At 56.2% G+C, this 21782-nt stretch overlaps 1 protein-coding gene across 4 annotated transcripts in view; it reads right to left on the bottom strand.

The window, feature by feature from the left end:
* PDGFRB (platelet derived growth factor receptor beta) overlaps positions 1-21782 on the bottom strand; it is a 37817-nt gene continuing 16035 nt past the window's right edge. For 3 of the 4 annotated variants that reach the window (XM_047859954.1, XM_047859937.1, XM_047859947.1), the window contains 21 exons: positions 20447-20770; positions 19658-19924; positions 18819-18946; positions 18529-18703; positions 17724-17916; positions 16916-17031; positions 15663-15786; positions 14976-15187; positions 12483-12577; positions 11390-11522; positions 10736-10840; positions 10275-10385; positions 8832-8991; positions 7613-7773; positions 6971-7089; positions 6622-6744; positions 5776-5887; positions 5235-5334; positions 4611-4716; positions 3548-3780; positions 1-2007 (listed from right to left, as the gene is read on the bottom strand). In XM_047859954.1, coding sequence (XP_047715910.1) covers positions 1836-2007; positions 3548-3780; positions 4611-4716; positions 5235-5334; positions 5776-5887; positions 6622-6744; positions 6971-7089; positions 7613-7773; positions 8832-8991; positions 10275-10385; positions 10736-10840; positions 11390-11522; positions 12483-12577; positions 14976-15187; positions 15663-15786; positions 16916-17031; positions 17724-17916; positions 18529-18703; positions 18819-18946; positions 19658-19924; positions 20447-20770 — 3269 coding nt within the window. In that variant the 3' untranslated portion in view covers positions 1-1835. Of the gene's footprint in view, positions 2008-3547; positions 3781-4610; positions 4717-5234; positions 5335-5775; positions 5888-6621; positions 6745-6970; positions 7090-7612; positions 7774-8831; positions 8992-10274; positions 10386-10735; positions 10841-11389; positions 11523-12482; positions 12578-14975; positions 15188-15662; positions 15787-16915; positions 17032-17723; positions 17917-18528; positions 18704-18818; positions 18947-19623; positions 19925-20446; positions 20771-21782 lie in introns of those variants that run through there. The other variant, XM_047859961.1, reaches the window with a different exon arrangement.

Genomic DNA, 21782 nt, shown 5'->3' with positions numbered 1-21782 from the left:
TGAGTGAGAAGCACCAGGTTTAATATTAAAATCTTTCCCTTAAAAAAAAAGTACACAGATAAGAAAATTTGATGGCATATAAAATAGCACTTCTGCTGTATAAATGTGAGTTAATGTGAGTCCTAAAAATACTTGTAAACCTAGGTGATTACATCTTTGGTACCGTAGTGAGAACCCACTCCATCTCCTGGATGGGCAGAGGGGGCTGGTGCCCGGGGGCTGCTAGGCTGCCCTCCCCCCACTTCCAGCTCTCTTCCTGCCAACAGTCTTGGCTGCAGCCCTTGCTCCCCGGCACCTCCAATGCCCCCTGGGTTGGGGTGTGGCTGGAAGAGAGAGTACAGTGAGCGGGCCTGGGCAGTGACAAAGCCATACCCCACAGTTACTCCCTTGGGGACCGGGCAGCTGGTGGGTGAGAAGGAAACCCCCAAAATATCTGCCTCTTGCACCCCTTCTCAGGTTCCCTAGAAAGCCTTCTTGTCCTTTCTGGGGGACCCCCGGACTCCTCACTGTCCATTATGTCTGTGGCACAGACCCGGACAGGTGCTGGAGAGGCAGACTGCATGAGGTGGCCTGCTTTGCCCTCTCTGCCTCCTTTGTTCAGGAAGGCTCCAGAGGTGGTTGTGAGCCTGAAAGGGGTTCTGTAGTCTTCCCATGGGGCAGCTGCTGGGGGCTTTCCAAGACACTGGCTGTCACTTCGAGTCAAGACCTGGCCAGCTGGCCTTTTGGGACTTGCCCGGGGCCCTGGGGAAAGGGCACGGTTCCTGAATGCCCGGAGAGTGAGACAGGGTCTGAAATCTCCCCAGACCCCAGCTGATGCCCAGGACGGAGGTTTGGGGCGTTTGGCTTTGCTTCATCTGGGCAAGCGTGCCACCCCCTGGAATACTCTAGAATGTTTGTGCTGGCAGGGCACCAGAAGTCGCAGAGTCCACCTTGCTCATCTTTCACTAGGGCAAACAGGTCCGGACAGGGTGAGGGATCCCTCCAGGGTCCCATGTCGAGTCCAATGTGCAGCCTGATCCACACGTGTGGATGCCTCTGGCGGGCCCACCAGCACGCTCATCACAGATGTGGGGCCCACCTGGCCCCGGAGACTCTGGTGGGTGAAGTAAGACTGGTGGTGACAAGGAAAAAGACCCCCGCACTTAGGGGGCCAGGAAGACACAAACGCGGGCACTTTGTATGGGGAGGTGTGTCCCAAGTGCCTGGGACAGCAGCTGTGGGCCAGGGTGTCCTGTACTTGGCTCGGCCCCCAGCATTAAGCGTGGATGGCCCCAGACCAGCTTGGGCCTGGGAAAGTGGAGACTGGCATTAAGGGGCGGTGGCTTCCGGATGAACACCACCGTCCAAGGCTGGGCCCCGGCTCACCAGGAGCCGGGGATGCCAGAGTCCCTTCCCCAGCTCTTAGGTGGGTGAAAGTGCAAGGAGAAGGCTACAGCTCCTTGAGGCGTAGCTGGCTGAACAGAAGAGAGCTAATCCCCGCCCTCCGGAACCTCGAGACTCTCTCTAGTGATTCCAGCCTCCCCACCTGTCAGCCAGGGAGAGAATCCCAGATTCTGCGTCACCGAGCCCGGCTTTCCCATCCTGTAGATGGAGAAACTAAGTGCCCTGGGAGAACCCTGGCCCCCAGTCACATGGCCTCCCCAGAGGCAGAGGGCTGGTCACGGCCCCTGAAGTCCTCTTGCCTCCTAAGCCAGCCCCAGCTGTTGGGTGCCACATGCCCACGACAAAAGCTTTCTAGAAAGGGACAGCTGATGGGAGGCCAGGCCAGGCCGGGAGGCGCTGGGTGCTGGGAGGTAGAGGGGGAGCTCCAGGCAGGGTGAGGTGGGGCCAGCCCCCTACAGGAAGCTGTCCTCCGCCTCGGCCCGAGGCCCAGGGCAACATGAATCCAGTGGTGGCTCTGGCTCCACCTGGGGCTCGAGCTGGGGTTCTGGCTCTGGCTCCTCTTGGGGTTCCAGGGGGCTGTCGCAGGAGATGGTAGAGGAGGTGTTGACTTCATTCAGGGTGGAGCTAGGAAGAGAAGGCACACGTGTGAGGGGCTGGGAGGGAGCCGGAGTAAGATAACAGCAATAATCAAGAGCTTCCTGTGGGTGCAAGCTTGCACCATGCACCTGACACCCTTTAGTTCATTGAAGCCTTGTAAAGACTACATAAGAGGGACGCCTGGATGGCTTAAGGGTCGGCTAAGCATCTGACTTCGGCTCAGGTCATGATCTCACGGTCCGTGAGTTCGAGCCCTGCGCTGGGCTCTGTGCTGACAGCTCAGAGCCTGGAGCCTGCTTCAGATTCTGTGCCTCCCTCTCTCTCTGCCCCTCCCCCACTCACGCTTTGTCTCTCTCTCTCTCTCAAAACTAAATAAACATTAAAAAATTCTTAAAAAGAAAAAAAAAAAAAGACTACATAAGATAGGCACCATGAGGGAAGGGCTGCTCAGAGAGGTTGTGTCAGTAGCCGACATCACACAGCGAGACTTTGGAGCAGAATATCCAGTTAGCTCCAAAGCTCGTTCCTCACTCACCAGCAACTCCATTCCCTGCACTCCTGAAGCTGATCCCATTGGATCCTTCAACAACCTCCAAATAGACGTGTGCTACCGTTTTCATTTTATAGTTGAGGAAACTGAGGCTCAGAAAGTGGAGGCAGCTTGTCTGAGGGCACATTGCAGGGCCAGCATTCACACCTCAAGGTGTCTGAACTCTGAGCTTAACTCCTCTGCACACTGGCTACCAGGAGCCTTAGAACATTTGCTTATTACAGAAGGTGTGGAGGGCCTTCTAGATCTTGTGTGTGCTCCCAGCACCCGTGGGAGATGGGTCTCAGGGCGGCTGGGGGCAGAGCTGGAGCTGAAACCCAGCCTGCGGTCGCTGCCACTGCACCAGAGGGGGGGATCTGGTTTTGGGGGTGGGTCTGGCCTCACGGGGGACACTCCTCTCCAGCTGAGGGAAGATCCTGTCGGAACATGAAGTCCAGGCAACGGCTGGGCCTTCTTCCAACCACGCCCCCACCCCTACTGTAACTTCACCACATCTCAAGGCAAAAGCAAAACGTGAATCTCCTTCCTAGCCTGAATTCTGACCTCAGTTCCTGTGGGCACTATGCCTCCCACAACCACGCCAGGCTCCCGGGGGCCCTTGGGCCATGGTCCTGGAGAACAGAGCATAGGCCAGGGCTGGCAATGACCCCAGAGTGATACACAGGGTGCCGGGGATGCCGATTAGATTTCCTACCTCTCCTTAGGGCCTGGATAGGATGAGAGGGTGGATGGCCCGTGGGGGCCACTTTTCAGGAAACAACTACCTTGCAGCTAAGCCCTAGCCTTTCTGTCTCTTACCAGCCTGCCCTTTCCTCCTGAGGTCATCAAAGGTCAGATGAGTTCAGTTCTCTCTTCTACTCACTGGCAGGAACAAGTGCTCACCCTAGGTAGCTTACTTCTCACCCTAGGTAGCTTACTTCTAAGGCAAGCCTGACAGCATGAACACACACACACACACACACACACACACACACACACTGCACACTATTGCCTTGGGCCTCAGGCCACAGTGGCTACCTGGCAAGGCTGGGGGAACCCTCCAGGGGGCCCTCATCAGCAATCTCGGGTTTGGGGTCAGGCAGGGGGATGATATAGTCATTGTCACTCTCATTGGGCTGCACAGCAGTGTAGAGCACAGAGCTGGTGTCCAGGGGGGATCGGAGTCCATTGAAGCCGGGAAAGCGAGCTTGGGACCGAAGGACAGCTGGGTGGTCGCTCCTCAGAAACTCCTCATCCACCTGCTGGTACTTCTGCTCCACAGGGAGGGAGAACCCAAGAGAGAGGGATGTTCAGACCAGAAATGCCCGTGGGGATCATCTAGCATGAGACTCTGACCTGGCCCCTCCTGCCTAAGGCAACTGGTGCTCAGAGAGGAAGGAGACCTACCCAACGCCTCACAGCCGGGAGGCTCTCTCACCTGGCATCTCACAAGACCAGGTGAGCTCAGGGCCCCCCAGGGAGGGGGCAGTCGGCAAACTAGTGCCCGTGACCCTCACACTGCCCCTACTTCGGAGTAGACAGGTGTGGGCTCTCCCCCCGCCTCAACCTCCTTCAGTGGGGCCTCAGTTTCCCTAACTACTGAATGGTGACAACCCACTCCATCTCACCGGGCGCTGAGCTGGGACAAGACGTGGGGGTTAGTGTGGTTAGGAACGGATAGGGGACAGGGAGCGCGCATCACCCCTCCCTGTAACTCGCTCTGGTGGGCAGGCCCTACTGGCTTCATTGGCCTCAAATGAGCCGGCAACAGGGTCCAAGCGGTCCGGCCCTTAGCAGACATGGAGTCTGGGGTTGTTCAGACTTCTGAAGGAGACCCAGGCGGTGGCATGGGTGCAGAGACATGAAAAGGGAGCAGGATGAAAGGGGCTGTAGGCATCGACTTCCAAGCAGGACGTCATCTCAAAAACCTCTGTGCTGCTAAAATAAATTCCACTCATAGCTCCAGCCCATCCCGTACTAGTACCAGCAGGGAAACTGAGGCCCAAGAGGATACAGGGTGGTCCCTCAAATACCAGCATGACACACAGAGTCAGTGTCTGACTTCTGGACCAGAACTCTCCATTTCGCTGCCCCGACATACCTTCTTGTAGCCCTCACCCAGCAGCCTCTCGAGAAGCAGCACCAGCTGGGAGAAGGGAGGCCGGATCTCAAACTTCTCTTCCCAGCACTTCTGCATGATCTCGTAGCTGGGGAGAGGTGCACAGGGGGTCAGGGTCTCTGGCTCAGAGTCTGCCGCCTCCCAGAACGAGGTGGGTGATGAAGGGAGTTGGGGAGGACAGGTGGATGGGACTGTTTTTCCCGCTCCCTCAAGGCCCTCCCTCCACCGGTGGTTCCATGGGGTTGACCACTCCTTGGTGAGCACACGGCCCAGGCAGATCTGGCTGGTAGGAGTTTTCATGCCCTTCTCTGGATGGGTGGGCATGAGACGCCAGCTGAGCCCTTGACAGTCAGCTTGGGGCCTTTTACTCGAACTATAGTGGAAGCAGTGAGGAGGTAGCCGTGTGGCCTGAAATCCAGGCCAGCGCAGGGGACAGCAGAGACCAGGTAAAACAAGAGATTCCTGATGACGGCGTCTGAATGCCTAGATACAGCTATAGCAAGGTTTTTCTAGCTCCCTGAACTAATCTATTTTCACCTTAAGCTGGCAACATTGGACATCTATGGTTTGTACCCCCCAAAAAACCCTCCCAAAGGCTCCACTCACATCTCATCGGAGGCATGGGCAGGCTGGGCCATTCGGTAACCCCGCTTGATGGCATTATAGAACTGCTCATTCATGGGCAGCTCTGGGTAAGGGGTGCCACCTGTCAGGAAGGAGAGACAAGAGATACACAGGCTCAGACGTGTTGGAAAAGTGGCAGGGGCCCTATTCTATGGTACAGGGAGAGGCACACCAGCCCTCGAGCGGGCGAGGGTGTGGTGGCCTCGGCACTGGGAGATGTGGCTCTTGTAGAGGCTCTGGACAGAGATGACCAGCACCGCCAGAATCAGAGGACCAGAGAACGCCAGAGTCAAATAGACTTTTTGATGTCACTTCCAGACCCTCGAGAGATGGGGAGGTAAAGAGACCCAGGGAAGACAAGGGACTTGCCAAGCTCACACAGCAGCGAGACAGCAGCAGCACCGTGACTCGAGCCAGAGAGCCCTGACCCCCCTCGCAGAGCCTGCCCCATGGTCCCACCAGACTGGGGGTGTGAGTGGCCAGTGTGCCGTGCAGCTGAGGGCTGGGGGAAAAGGAAGCATACCCAGGGTGAAGATCTCCCAGAGTAGGATCCCGAAGGACCACACATCACTCAGGGTGGTATAGAGGCTGTTGAAGATGCTCTCGGGAGCCATCCACTTCAGAGGCAGGAAGGTCTGTGGGAGGGCAAGACAGCACTAAGTACCAGGACGGCCAAGCCCCACTCTGTGCCTGGGCAAGGGGAGGAGGTCTGGCCTCCTTACTTAGTAAGGCCCCTGCGCCTTACTCCCCAGACCCTGAGAGCCCGCCTCTGCAGGCACACAGATCCCACACTCATCCCAGTGCTGGCCAGAGGATCAGAAGGCCATGTTTTTTCACCCACAAGCCGGTCACATGGCAGCCTCTACCCTAAGGACGAGCCCCAGGGTGTGAGGCCTCTTACAGAATGGCCCTTCTTCCTGATCCCAATAGAGGCCCTGGCCAGGTTGGCAGACAGCAGGGGAGCCAGGGACATGCCAAGGTGCCACCCAGCTCTCACCCGGCCGCCTTAGATCCCTTGGGTCTAGAGACCCTCCATCTCTGGGGTTCACTGTCCCCTTATGGAAAGTGGGAACATGAATGGCAGGCAGAATGGTCACCAAATATACACTTGACCTGCTGCCCTCTTCCCAGAACCCATTACAGCTGGTCTCTCGCCCCCTGTCGTGACCAGTGAATCTGAGCCCCGGGCTCACCCGTATAACCTTAACATCTCTGCCCCCTCCTGCCCCATGCACAGCCGGTGGCAAAGCCTGTCACCACTGGGCAGGGTAGGCCATGAGGAACTCCGTCCTGACCTCCTATATGCCACAGCCACGCTGACCAGGAGGAAACCTGTTCCCAGGTCACACGGGTCAGGGAAGGTACTCACGCTGCCTTTGGAGATATAGTTCGAGTCCCTCATGATGTCACGAGCCAGGCCAAAGTCACAGATCTTGACCAGCTTGCCCTCACAGATGAGCACGTTCCTGGCTGCCAGATCTCGGTGGACGCACTAGGTTGGGGGAGATGGGAGCTGAGGCCTTGGGGGCAGTTGTAGGAGAAGACCTCCCCATCAAGGCGTGAGAGGCCACGCGGTGAGAGCTTTGACTGTCCTCACCCACCAGAGTTGTGGTGAGGGGACGTAGCTGCCATATGGAGCTATGTACTTGGAGGACCCTGGCTGGCTTGGGTTGCCCACCTCCCCATGACCCTGCTCCGCTTGCTGCAACTATACGTACGTTCTTGGAGGCCAGGAACTCCATGCCATTGGCCACCTGGTAGCTGAAGCCCACAAGATCTGTGTAGCTAAGCACTGGGGACTCATTGATCAGAGTTGCCCGACAGGTCCTCTCAGGAGCTAAGAGAGAGAGCAGAAGTTCACCTACTTACTGTCTGTGTCTCCACATGGCCCACAGAACCCCCGTCCTTTTATTCACCGAGGCCGAATGTCCAATACAGGTAACTACTAACCCTCTAAGTCTCCCGCAAAAGGAAAACAATTGCCAAATATCTAATGTAAACCTCTCCTACCTTATCAGTGCTCTCATTGGCCGGAAAAGCCTTTGGCATTAGCCCGAGGCCTAGGCCACCTTTTCTCAGCCTGACCTGCCTGCTTCTCAAGGACACTGGGTCAGCCTTGTGCCTGTGGTGTGCCAGCACCCCAGGAGGCCAAGTACTCCTCCAACCCAACTCCTCCCTGCTGGATTCAGAAACAGAGGCTCCCGATGGGGCCCCACCACAGGACAGCTTTGGGCAGGTGGCTAACCTCGGTTTCTGCATCTATGAAATGGGTACAAGGCCACCTTCCTCCCAGTAAGAAAGGCTGTGATAAGAAAGCATGATTACATAGGCAAGGGGGCGGTGCATAGGCGTGCACCCACCTGTGGGGACGTAGTTGTCATAAGGGGCCACGTAGCTGGAGGACTCAATGTCTGCATATTTGATTCCTCCTTTCATGTCCAGCATGGGCACGTAGTCCACCGACTCATCCTTGCTCATGTCCATGTAGCCGCCGTCACTCTCCCCAGGCAGGGACACGTGGCTGGGGGAGAGAGGAACATCCCAGGAGGAGCCACAGGCTGTCCTTTTCCTTCCCTTCCCGTCCCTGCTCGCCCCCAGGGCCCACTGGGCGCTATCACTCAGGGATTTCTTCTTTCCACTCATCCTCCTTCAGCTAGTCACAACTTGAATGGCCACGCAGTGAGCTCTCTCAGCCAGCCCATGGGGCCCTAAGCTGGGCACTGGGGTGCTAAGAGGACACAAGACCCAGTGTGTGTCCTTAGGGAGCTCACACCTAGGCATGATCACAGCACCCCAGCATGAAGGTCATAAGAAGAGCATGAAGCAGGTGCCTTTCTGTGACACCATCCAGCCGTGATGCCCTGGGAGGCCCCAGCCACAGCCCAGAGACGGCAAGAATTGCCCTAATTCCCTGCAGCACCTGCTCCCCAGAGAGCTATGGGACCGCGTATACACGTGTCTCTAGAGGTAGACCAAAGACTGGAAGGAAATCGATCAAATGTTGGGGAGGACAGGGGTGAGCTGTAATGTCTTTTAAGGATTTTCTGAAGTTATGCTTGTCTCTGCAATAAACCCATCTTGCTGTTGTCATCAGCAGAAGTAGGAAAAGTTACTTTTGGAAAAGAAGAAGAAAGACGTTGCATTGCCCACAGGACACCGCACACCAGAGACTGCGTGCTAGAGACTGGTGTGCCCAGCAGGGTGCAGAGCACCGTGCGTTGCAATGGGAGTCGGGCCTGGGACCGGAGAGCCCCAGGTGCTCACCGTGAAAGGAGAGGGTGTCACGACACAGAGGGAGGCGCCGAGGGGTCACATCCACAGAGAGTGCCCAGCCCAGGGCGGGACCCCTGTAGGCAGTCCGTAGGTGGCAGCCGATCCCACCAACACCATCACCAGAGTGATAAGCCAGGTCCGGGGGAGGCCAAGCCCTGGGTCCCAGACTGACCCGTGCGTGAAACAGCCTGGGCTCCTACACCCTGTCTGCCCACCCTGGCCTCGGCTTCCGCCCCAGCCAGGAGGGAGCGAGCAGGTGCTCCTCGGGGCTCCCCGAAGATTCGGGTCCCCGGCCTCCTTTGGTACCTGGGCAGAGGGAGCCCCGCGGGCAGGGCGTTGCTGTAGAGCTCGGCGCTGGGCGGGCGGCGCTTGTCGGAGCAGCGCTGCAGGAAGGTGTGCTTGTTGCGGTGAAGGTAGTCCACCAGGTCGCCATAGCGGCAGTACTCCGTGATGATGTAGATGGGTCCTAGGGGGGCACAGGCTCAGCGACAGTCCCCGGGGGGCCACAGACTTCCCATCGGGACCCTGAGGCCGACCACCGGCTGCACGTCGGGAAGGCAGTCGGGTAAGACGGCCGAGAGGCTTTGGCACCAGGCGAACCTGGGTTCTCTTCCCGCCTCCGCGACCATGAGCGAGGTACTTATTCTCCCTGAGCTTCACTTTCCCCATCTGTTAAATGGGGCTAACCGCACCCACCTCCAAGGGCTGTCCTGAATGTCCATAAGGTAACGCCTTCGTCGGCGCGGCTCAGGGCCTGGCACATGGCAAGTACACAGTGGTACATATCACCAACTTATTGTGGAGCCCCGTATATAAAGGAAATCAAGGCAACTATTTATTATCAGGTTATTGGATCAATTCAAATACAACACATTTACTTGAAGCCAATCAGTGGGAACGTGAAGATATTGATGAAAACAAAAATTTTGAAATGGGTGATCTTGCGGACATAAATTGGCCTATGTACGCAATGTACTTCTGTATTTTATTTTGGTTGCACAATACTGAGGAAAATTCCAAATCTCACAATAAGCAGCTGCAAACAACGATAACATTTCTTTTCTTTTCTTTTTTTTTTTTTTTTTTTTACAGCCTAACTTGCAATCAGAGCTTCAAATAAACACACTGGCTAGAGAGGCTTTATTCTGTGATCTGAATGAAAGCCACTGCCAATCAGCATGCTGGTGGCCTCCAATTGTAGGGATATAACTCACCTCACAGGGGCCGTGATTGATCAGTTTGTAAAATGTATTGTGAAAATTTAAAAATGTCAGAGGACCTGGGGCGCCTGGGTGGCTCAGTCAGTTAAGCGTCTGACTTTGGCTCAGGTCATGATCTCTCGGCTCGAGAATTCGAACCCCACATCGGGCTCTGTGCTGACAGCTCAGAGCCTGTTTCAGATCCTCTGTCCCCCTCTCTCTGCCCCTCCCCCACTTGAGCATGCATTTCCCTCTCTCTCTCTCTCTCTCTCTCTCTCTCTCAAAAATAAATAAACATGTGGAGAAAAAATGTCAGAGCACCCCCGGGGTTTGGAAACGGCTGACCCGAGGAGTCCGTGGGCCTTGAAAGTGTTGTGATTCTGTGAGTTTGTCAACCCCACCCCCGTGTGGGTCTGTGAGGTGAGGGCAGGATGGGCGCAGACCCTCCAGCTGGAGTGTCTCGTTGTCTGTGGATTGAGGAGGGGTGGGGAGGGGCCAGGCCTGGGCTGCTGGCATTTTCCAGAATCCTCTGGGGGAGTGGTTTTGGTACCTCCTTTGGTGCAGGCCCCCAGCAAGTTGACCACGTTCAGATGGGGCCCAAGGTGACTCATGATCTTCAGCTCTGACATGAGGGCCTGCTTCTCGCTGCTGCGGGCTGTGGCTGAGGGGGAGACGGGGCCTCAGGCCTGCCCTGTCACCGAGGCCCCAAGGAGGCCCTTCTGCCCCACCCCGTGCTGGAAGACCCAGATGGCCGAGGGTGGTGAGGACCCACGTGCAGGGGGAGGAGAAAGAGGATGGGAGGATGGTCAGGGAGGGAAGGAGGTGCCAGGAGGAGGGGGCAGAATGAGGAAGCCTCTTAGCCAAAGCAGAATCTGGAGTGGTGCTGGCCACCAGGTGACCAGACCACTTGCGCCCAGCAAATCAGAATCAGGGAGTGCCTGGATGTGCGGGCAAAGGGCAGGGGAGATGTGGGGCCCAGACGTGAGGGAAGGGCAGGCTCCCAGGACTCACATTTCAGCATCTTGACCGCCACTTTCATCGTGGCCTGAGAATGGCTCAGGCCGTGAGCTGTGGCCTCCACCACCTGCCCAAAGGCCCCAGAGCCGAGGGTGCGTCCTGGGGTAGAGACAATCCCTCAGCTCCTGGCCCACCAGGAAACGGCATACCCCATCCTCTCTGAGGTCAATCCCCCAAGCCACCTAGAATTAAGGTGTTCCCCTAAAGGAGTCTCCTAAGATAAGACCTCAGTGTTTGGCAGGCCTTCCTGGTGTCTCATCTAAGTTCTGCCTGCTTTCTGGACCATCTTTTGTCCCTGGAAGCCTTCTTCCCACCCCAGAAGGGTGCTCAGCTCCTCTGTATGCCTCACCCTCTCCAGCTAGACTAAGCACAGGCCTGGCATGCAGGCTGTCTTCGATGAATACTTCCTCTCTCGCCACAAAGGTCTCCTAGCTCACAAAGGCACAGGATCATAGGACCTCAATGCTGAACGGTCCCTAGGGGACCACCTTGCCCATTATATGGCGGCGGGGACACTGAGGGCCCAAGAAGGCAGGACGGCAGCCCTAGGTCTCAAAGCTAGTCATGGCAAGGCTGAACTACACCTCAGACAGTCTTCCCCCCCACCTCAAGTACCCAAACTGCTCCACGACTACTCCCTGGACTGACCAAGCACAAGCTGGTCCCGTGGCAGCTCCCAGGTAGAGTCATAGGGCAGCTGCATAGGGTCCACGTAGATGTACTCATGGCCATCAGAGCTCACAGATTCAATCACCTTCCATCGGATCTCATAACGTGGCTTCTGTAGGACCGACACCAGGGATGGATCGTCAGAGGAGTTCTGGGCTTTGGGGCCCACGAGCCTATAGCCCCTTACGGAACAGATGGAGCAGGAGCCCCTGAGGCCAGGGAGGGGCAGAGGCATATTTGAAGTCATGCAGCAAGTTACTGATAAAGCTCAGCTCCGTGGGCTCAGTGAGAACAGGTGACAACAGGCCTTAGCTGGGCAGTGGCTGAAGAGGGGCTAACGGCCAAGGGCCCGGCTCATCAGAACCTCTTCACCAGCTTCTCCCAGAGCATTGGCTGCTCCCCAGATGGGCATAGAAGGGCAGGCAGCCCCGGAAGTGGACACAAGCTAGGGGCACTCGGCTGGGTATGGACAGCCCCTCCCCATGCTGGGTCACTCGCAGCGGGAATCTCAGAAGGATGTAAGCTTAGAATGTCGAAATCATAGCATGCTGGAATCACAGGATTGGAATCATAGAATGATAGAATCATGGGTGCTGCAATCTTAACTCGGGAATCTTAAAACGTTGGGATCGTAGAATAATGAAGCCACAGAACAGGGCATTGAAATTACAGGTTAATAGGATGCGAACGCGTTTCATTAGAATCCTGGGAGTCTCTGGGGGTGAGAGGTGGAAGAATTCTGGAGTCCACGGTCCACCCAGAAAGTGCCTTGCCCTGTGGCTGGGAGGGCCAGGGCTGATGTCCAAGTAAGACCCAGGAGGGCAGAGCAGGGGCAGGGGACCCTGGATGGCCTGGACCAGGCCTGAGATGGCCCTTGCTGCTGGGGGTGGAGGCAGCTCGGACACTGGTGCCACTCTATATCATTTTACACCTGCCCTGTGTGCTGGGCTGGGACGTGGACAGATCCTGTAACATTCAAGGATGGCAGGGGCCTCCGTGCAAAAAAAAAAAAAAGAAAAGAAAAGAAAATAGTGTACCAGTCTGCACCCATTAGGCAAGGATGGGAGATTACCTTCTGCCAGAGCATGATGAGGATGATGAGGGAGATGATTGTGAGGACCACCAAGGCCAGGATGGCCGAGATCACCACCACCTTGAAGGGCAGAGCTGGAAGCAGAGACAAGAGCTGGCCATAAGCAAAGAGGGAGCTTGGCAGCTGCCCTGGCCACCCCTCACCCCACCTCCAGAAACACGAACCCTCTCTGCTTGTCCCCCTGTCCACCAACCATGCCCGTGACATCAGACTCACAGCCCTTCCCTCTGGGCCAGAACTTCAGCCTCTCCCATAAGTACCCACGTCCCTAAGTAACAGCTGTAGCTCAGCTCACTGTGGGCCCCCATATCCCTCAGCCCTTGCAAGGATCAGTCTGGCCTGACCACGTGTGACATGTCTGACCAGGCCTGACGTGTCTGCCATGGCTTCAGACTGGATGCCAGCTCCTGATGACTAGACTCACCTTGCGTCTGAATCTCTGCCCTTGCCGGGGCTGTCACAGCTGGGACAGAGCCTGACCAAGTGGCCAATGGACTGAGTGACTGAGCTCGCACAACTTGATGAATCCAGACTGTTTCCTCCTCTGCTTCCCCTGAGTACCCAGTGGCATCGGGGTAGTGACAATAGTTATAAAGTGTATCCCCCAGGGAGCAGGGGTAACCAGGTAGGGCTAACTCTAGGCCCCCAAGTCCCAAGTCTCCTCCCTAAGGCCTCAGCCTCTTTGCTGCACAACTTCCCATTCTTTCCCCCTCCCTCTGCACCCACCCAGGCCAGACCCTCATCCCCCTTGCCCTGACCCACTGGCCACCCATGGGATCCCTGAAGGACTCATTCCCTCCCCCTCTGTCCCCCACCTGCCCCTCTCGGCTCTCCTGGAGGCCCTGTCCTTCCTCCCCAGGGTCGCAGACCAACATCACTCCTCTCCTCCCTCTCCCCACCAGGTCACACATCGCAGTCCTGGGAAGGAAGACTGAATCTTCCAAGGAGCCATCTGAGTACAAAGAAGAGGCTTCATCCAGCCATGGTCGTTTCCCCATGAGCTGGTACACAGCTTCCCCTCCAGGTGGCACATGAAAGCTTTACTCCTGTCTCGCTCCAAGTTGGTCGGCAGGTGCCCACTTGCTCAGGGATATGTGTGCATGTGTGTGCGTGTGAGTGAGATAAGGTATGAAAACCTCCACCTATCCCATCCCAGGGTGGGGGGCTGGAGGCAGCTCTGCGTACGGAGACACATGTGTGGGCCAGCTCACCGACCTGTCAAAATGCCTCACACAGCCCTCAACGCTCTGCTTGCGCTGGCTTCTGCCCACCCCTGCAGCTCCTCCTTTACCACTCCCTTGCCTCTGTCTCCTCTCTCCAGCCCCTAAATCACACACATACTCTGTGCTCCAGCCAAGATTTCTCTGATCCCATCATGCCTCTGGGCTCTTGCACAGGCCATACCTTTTTACCGGAACACCATTCCTCATCAGCTAACTCCCAGGTTATCTTTTTAGGTATTGACCTAAAGCTTCCTTTTTCCAGGACACTTTCCTGAATCCCATAGCTGGACACGGAGCCCCCTCCTCTCTCTAGGCTTTCCCCCACAAAGTACTGACCCCAGCAGTGGGACTGTGTTTTCTTCTCTGCCTTGTCTCTGGGCTGTGGGCACTAGAAGGGCAGGCAGGGCTGGGCCTTCCCCAGTGAGAAGCTGGGGATTACTATTCCATTATTATTTACTGAATAAGGAAACGAGCGAGTAAACGAAGTACAAGCAGACAGGTAGATGCACACACAGGAACTAGCAGGGAGCAAGAGCATCCAGGTACTGGAGGAGACTATTCACATAGACAAGAATCATGCACGTCTGTGTATCTTCTAACAGACGTGCATTGTGCAGCAGGCATCTGTGTGCAGATTGTGTTTGCATGCTCTCGCAGAAAGGTGTGCTGCAACTCCATGTTTACACAGACGCACACATGCGTAGGAATTCTACATGCATTGTTTGCACGCCTGCATGGGGATTGTGCATGCGCACGTACGTGCATACAGACATACACTCCTGGATTTATATACGTGTCTGGGGATTGGGCATATTCATATACGTGGTTTATAAACATACACTCGGTGGGCTGACACACAAGGCAGGTGACAGACATGCACTCCAGCTTTACATGCGTGTCTGGGGGTTGGGCATTCTTCATTGTGTGGTTTACAAATCTACACTTGAAAGGTTTGCACCTGCATCCAAGGATCAGGCCTACTCATATGCATGGCTTATGACATGCATACAGCGTACATATACTATAGCCATGATTTATATCAGAGACCCATGGATGTACACACATATGCCAATACTGTGTTGTTGTGTGAGTGCGTAAGAGCACACACTCTGGTGGGTTTCATAATGCTCCCGAATGCCCACAGACACACTGACTCCAGCCCACTGGGCTCACAGGCACGGATCCAAGTATGGCAGGGTTGTGATGGGGGTGAATGGTCTTCAGGGGCCACCAAGGCGGGAGGACTCACAATGTGGCACCACGGTGACCTCCTGCATGTCGTGGCCCAGCAGGTTGTGCAGAGTGCAGCGCACGGACAGAGGCTGATCCACACGGCGCAGGCGCAGCGTGCTCACCACCTCGAACTCCTGATCCTCAGGCCAGTAAGTCACGTTAGTCTCCAGCTGGCTGTCCTCCTCGGAACTGTTCCCCAGTGGGGTGGGCGGCAGCTCGCGAGGACATCTGGCAGGAGAGCCAGTCGGGTCAGCTTCCAGTCCCTTCCCTCTTCGGACTGGGAAACTGAAGCCAAAGGCAAGCAGCGCCATAGGGCGGTGGTGGAAGGAGGCTCCCCTTACCTCCACCCCTCTGCCGGCCCCCCACCCCGCCCCACAACCCCCCTCTGGTTCCTGCTTCTTCCCAATGCCTGGTCCTGAGCTCGTTCCTCTTGTGGCCCCTAGACTGACCGGCAGAGGGCGCTCCTACCCCAGAACGGAAAGCCCTGGATGGCAAAATCCGCTCCATTCATTTGATCATGAGTCAAGGTAAGGAAACGGACACTTTAGGTCATACAGAGAATCTCCAAGAAGCCACATCTCCTAGGACTGGGCTCTAGCTTGGAACGATGTGCCCAGAGAAGGGGCTGATCTAGACGAGCTTCACTGGGTCCTTCCAGCCAGCTGTGGTTACCCTGGGAGACAGAGGCCCCAGGTCTGCTCACCTTTTGAGGTCACTGCAGGTAGACCAGGTGAGGTGTGGCTGGGGCATGCCCCGGCCGCGACAGCGGACTGTCTGCTCCCCGCTGGCAGGATGGTTTTCACTCAGCTCCAGCACACGGACAGGCACTGTGTGGAGAGGGCAGGAGGCCAGGAGGTGGGGAGGTCAGAAAGGACAGTGAGAAAGGCCCTCAGGAAGGACCTGGCCCAGCCTCTCCCCCCGGGGTGGGGGAAGGGAGCTTCAGGCTGCAGGTGAACATTAAATACCAGGAATCACCGTGTGAAAACTGACAGATTCCCCTTCTGGGTACTTCAAAGGGGAAGCCTCAGTGGGGTGCTAGTCTGTCTCTAACACCTCTCTGAGACGCGCTAATCTTCCCTTTTAACAAAGACAAGAGCAGGTCTGAGGGTCAGAGAAAGCCCTGGGAAAGCACGAGCATGGAACTAGAATTTAATAGCATTGCTTTGTTTCCTCAGAGTTTATTTTAGTGGTTGCTTTCTATTTATGACATGTGATGCTAATTTTCCATCTACAATTGAGAGGTTAAATTCTCTTTCAAAATAAATTTATTTTTAGACAGTCAATTGACAAAACAGTAAGTCTTCAGTGTGTCATTCCCTTGCTCCAAACCCTGCAGTGGCTGGTCATTTCCGTCATAGGAAAAGCCAAGGTCCATACGGCAGCTCTAGAGGACTGTACTGTCTGCCCTCCTCCCAGCCCCCGACTGCCAGGCCTCAGCTCTGACCTCACCTCCCACCACTCCCCCCCTCTCTGTTCCAGCCACACAGGCTTTCTGCTGTTGCTGCTGCCTTCGTACAGCGTGGTGGGTCCTTTCCCACCAGCCACTTGCCTGATGGCCTCACCTCGAAGTCTTCACGCAAACGTCGCCTCCCTGAGGCCAGCTCGATGAGGCTATATGCACCCTGAACTCTCAGTCCTGTCTACCCAGGCTCTTTTTTTCTACAGCACTCCTTATCTTCTAACCTTCTATGTAATTTGCTGTGAGGTTTTAGAAACACCAGTCTAGCCCAGTGGCCTCCTTGTATAACTTGAGGCCCAAAGAGGGGATATACTGAGTTCGTCCAGCAGTGGAAGTGTTGGAGCTCAGCCTAGAAGCCAACCTCCTGAGTCCTCAGCTCCTGCTCCTGTTCCTGCTCCCTCTATGGGTGGGTGGACAGTGTAGGGAGGGAGAATTGATGGAAGCGGGGGGGGGGGGGGGTTGGGGGTTGGTGGGAGGCAGGGTGGAGGGCCCCTCACCATTGACCTGCAGCTGGAAGGAGATCTGGGCCTCTGCATCCTCGTGGAAGGCCCGCATGGTGTAGTAGCCAGCCTCAGCCACCTTCACCCGCACCAATGTCAGTTCTGACACATACCTGGGGAGCAAGACAGGCCCAGCTGCCAGAGCTGGAAGGACTCTTATGGGAACCACCACCCCCCCCCAACATCCTTGTACAGACAAGAAAAACAAGACCCAGGGAGGGACAGGGGCTTCCCAAAGTTACACAGGCATCGGTAGCAAAGCCAGGACTCTCCTGAATCCCCACCTACAGGAAGCTGGCTCCACTGAGCCAAGAGGGAGTGTTGGGTAGGAGGAGGAGGGTGGGGGGAGCACCCTTTCCCTCTCCCCCTCCCCCCCACATCTCCCCCTTGCAGAAAGGCCTGGCATTGCTTTATCCTAACATACCGTGCCTGTGTCAGCCTGCTCATCAGCCTCCCAGCCACCATCCATGCACAGGTGGTAGTGGCCTGCCTGGCACCCTCTTCCCTAACCTCTGGCCTTTTTCTCCTCAGCTGCTCCCTGCTGGCTCCACCCATCACAAGGACAACTACACATCTGGGTGATCGTCAGAACAATGTCTGTTTCCCCCATAGACAGGAAATTCTAGGAGGCATGGAGCAGTCTATCTGGATCTCTGCAGCACCCCCCAGTGCCTGGCATGGCACCTCGCACATAGTGGGCTCTCGGGAAAGGTGGGTCTAGGTTTATCCAGTGGCTGAAGGCTGTGGGCTGCCTGGCAGCTGCAGAGAGTAACTTCAAGAATGGGGTGGGTGGGTTGCTGCTCACCGGGTCTCAGACACATTGCGTGTGGACAGGGCAATCTCGCCTGCGCTGGAGTCGCCTAGCGTGCGGTTGTCCTTGAGCCACATGACAGTAGGCGGCGGGTATGCCTCGAACACCACCTGCAGAGTCCGGCTGCGGTGCAGCTCCGCGAATTGTACGGCGTCCAGCTCTCCCAGCAGCTGCACGTAGCCACTCTCTGCAAGGGGCGGCTGTCAGGGGCGGTGCCCCGGGGGCGGGGCTATGCCCGGCTACCAATAAGGCAGCGCCTCCTGGAGGCGGGGCTCCCGGAGGCAGGGCATCAACTGAATGCCAAAGGAGCCCAGCCTTCTGGGGGCGGCGCTTCAGGCTTTAGGAGCCGGAGGAGAGATGGAGTTACCGGAGCTGGGGTTGACGTTGGAACTGAGACGGAAGCAGGGGCCAAACTGAGGGGTGATACTGGTTTGGGAGCCAGGTTTGAGATTGGGACTGGAGTTGTTCTTACCGGGCGTGTTCTGGCTCAGGACTGCGGCTGAGGTGAGTTGCAACATGGTTGAATTTGAGGATGGGGCTGCCTGGGCCTGGGATGGCAGTTAGGTTTAGAAATCTGGTTGGGGCTGAGGTTCTGGCTAGGCAGAAAGCCTAGGCTGGGATTAGAGTTGGATTTGGGGCTGACATTGTGTTTTGGTTTGGATTTATCCCGGAAATAGGCTCTGGTTAGTACTGAATGAAGCTAGAGCTGTCCTTGAATGTGACTGACAGTACCCCGGGGCTGTGACAGTGTCTAGGTCCGGCTCAGAAAGAGGGTCGGGGCCAAGCCCAAGGCACGCACCAACCACAGTGACATTGATGGACTTTTCATCTCGATGGTCATTCACACTCTCCGATACATTGCAGATGTAGGTCCCTGAATCGCCAAGCTCGGCATTAGGGATGTGCAGGATGGAGCGTATGTGGGAGGGTACATTGAAGAGGAAGTCAGTCACTGGCTCCACCAGCCGCCCACTCTGTAGGGACAGGTGGGGAAAGCCCCCCAAATCAGGCCGCGTCCAAGAAGTTAGGCTGCAAATCAAGATAGCCGTCCCTCTTTGGCCCTTCCTCCAACCCCTGGCCCAGCGTTACCTCCATGCGTGGGTATGTCCATTCAAAGTTGACCACCTCATTTCCGGTCACAATGCACATGATGGTGATGTTCTCACCCTGGCGGACCACAGTCTGCACTGCATTCACTGAGACATTGATGGACGACACTGATGGAGAGAGATTGGCTTAGGGATGAGGAGGCCACCACCAGCCACCAGCACTTCAGCTTGGGGATGGAGTGGGGGTTCCGAGAGAGAGAAGGGATGACTGGTGTAGAAGATTAATTCATTCAACAAATATTTATTAAACATTTCCTATATGCCAAGTACTAGTCTAGGCACTGAGGCTTTAGCAGTAAACACGACAGACAAAATTCCTGTCCTCATGGAGCTGACATTCTGGAAGGGATAAGAGTCTCGAAACCAATGTCTTCTCTGGGCATCTAAGTATAGGAGACAGGCATTGAGCACAACCACGCACCAGGAAGCCTCTGTCTTTAATCCTCACAATAATCCCACTAGGCGGGCAGTCACTATTTCCCCCATTTTACAGAGGAAGAAGTAGGCTCAGAGATTGTATGCCTTGTGCAAAGTCACTCAGACGGGAAGCGGACGGCTGGCCTTCAAACCCACCTGGCTCCAAGGCCTGTGCCTTTGCCTGACCCAAAGTACAGCCCAGCCCTGCCACTAACACTTCCCAGAACCTCTGAGTGTCAGGTTTTTCCTCTGTAAAATGGGGAAACACCACCTGCCTTCCAAGACTACAGTGAAAATCCAGTGAAAAACGGAATTGCACACTTCGTAAAACTGGAAAGGGCTATACCTCTGCGGAGGGTCATACTTGCCTCTGCTGAGCATCAGGCCAGAAAGGGGGCTCACCCTGGAGACTGTAGACATAGTAGGCTTCAGAATCCACTTCCCTGTCCCCGATGGTGGTTTTGCAGACATAGGTCTTGTCCTCGAAGATACCAGAGAAGCCACGTTGGTGGTCATAGGGGATGGGCAGTGGAATATCCACTTTCTTCTCGTGCAGTGTCACCACCAGGCTCGGATCCGTCACTCGGCAGGGAATTGTGATCTCAGATATTTCCGTGAGAAAGATGAACAGGTCCTCGGGGAAGACCGGAAGAAAGCCCATAGTCGGATCTGCCAGGTGTGGAGCCAAGAATGAGGGTCAAGGTGGCTGGTTTTCTGGCTATCCCCTGAATTTCTGTGTGTGACCTTGAGCAGGTGTCTTCCCTTCTCTGGCCCTCAGTCTTCCCATTATAGAATAAGGCTGCTCTCAGAGGTCTCTTCTAGCTTTCACATTTGATACGGTCAGCACCAGGGTGAGAAAGAAAATAAGCCACAAGTCAAAGGGCAGCTAGTACCTGGGGCTTGGAGAATGGGAAAATTAGGTTGTGGAGGCCAAAAGAGAGCATACTGGAACCTGCTGAGAATGAAGAGTTCTTGGGAGCCAGGAATGGGGTGGGCTGGCAGGGAGGAGTCAGATATCCAGACCAAGGGGTGGGAGTAAACACAGTTCTGGACTGAGCCAGGCTGGATTCCATGATTTGTCTGCATTTCTAAGCTGGCTGTGCCTCACAGTGTTCACTAAGCACTCTCAGCTTCCCCCAGACACCTGCAGTTGAGAAGTCAGGGAGTGGGCACACAGGCGGGGGCCCTTACCTGGCACAAAGATGTAGAGCCGTTTTCGCTCAGCAGGCTCCGGCCCGAGGGAGTTTTTGTAGGTGCAAAAGTATTCTCCCGTGTCTAGCCCAGTGACATTGGTCAGTGTCAGTGTGCTGGAGAAGGTGCCATCCTGGTTCTTGGCCGTTTTCTGCAGGGGCTTCTGGGACATCCGTTCCCACACCACCGGAGCTGCACCCGAACAGGTCAGAACGAAGGTGCTGGAGATATTGAGGACAAGCTCTGGCCCCGGAGGTGTGATGACCAGGCCCCAGGAGGCCTGTGGTCCCAGCAGCAACAGCAGGGGCAGCAACAGCACCTGGCCTTTGGGAGAAAAGGCATCGGATGTCAGGGCACAGGCGCGTCAGCACCTCCCCCCCGCGGCTGACCCTGGAGGAGGCCATATCTGCACAGTCCTTGAAGAACACACCTCCCTAATCCAACAGAGACTGGAACCCGTGCCTCTGAAGCCTGCTTGTCCAGTGCCTGGTCCCCAGGGACTCCTTCTAGCCTCCTGGCCTCCTGATCTTAGTGTCTCTCCATCCTAAGCCTCAGAGTCCTTCAGCTATGCTGTGTGCAGGCTGTGGGCATGTTCTCCCGAAGGCCTCAGGAAATCCTCGGGAAGCAATTCCCAGGCCTCCAGTTCCTGCATTACTTCCCAGGTCACTTTCTGAGCCCCTTCCCTGCAGCTGCCCCAGCTGCCCGGGTTCCATCCAAAGCCCAGAGGTGGCCTTGCTCGGGGAGGGTGGAGCACAGTAGTTCAGAGTAGGTCAGACTGGGCAAGAGACTCAGCAGCCGCTGGGAGCCAGAGGGAACTGGGGTGTGAGCGGGAGGGGGGGGGGGCGGTCAGGTGATTGGTTCTCCTCCCCCTGCTGATATCCTCCAGGAAAGGTTCTATAAGCCATGTCCCCCAGACCTATGGGTGCTCAGCCAGCCAGTCAGTCATCCTTCATCCTTGGTAGGCTGTCAGCTGGTCACTGATTTGCCAGTGACCATTGATTGACTAGCTGGTCGGCCGCCCAGCCCCTGGAGCACCGACGGCATGTAACAGGCAGCAGTGAGGGAAGGGTGTGCTAGGAGAAGCCCAGCCAGGCCTTGGGAGCTCGCAGCCAGTGAGAGATCCAGGCAGGGGAGGGGAGTCCCAGACCGGAAGCAGACCAGCCAGGCTGATACCAATAAGTCCTCAGAAGAGGTGGGAGACGGAGGTGACTGTTAGCAAGTGGGGTGGGGGCAGCCGGTGAGGGGCCACGGGGTACGGAGGACCGAGCAAAGGATTTGAGCTAATGGCTCTGGACAAGCAGGGGTCCACCGAGGTTTCTGAGTCGAGTGGGCAGTA

The sequence above is a fragment of the Prionailurus viverrinus genome, chromosome A1 (assembly GCF_022837055.1).
Source record: "Prionailurus viverrinus isolate Anna chromosome A1, UM_Priviv_1.0, whole genome shotgun sequence".
In the NCBI taxonomy this organism is placed as follows: domain Eukaryota; kingdom Metazoa; phylum Chordata; class Mammalia; order Carnivora; family Felidae; genus Prionailurus; species Prionailurus viverrinus.
This window is presented reverse-complemented; position numbering and strand designations above follow the sequence as displayed.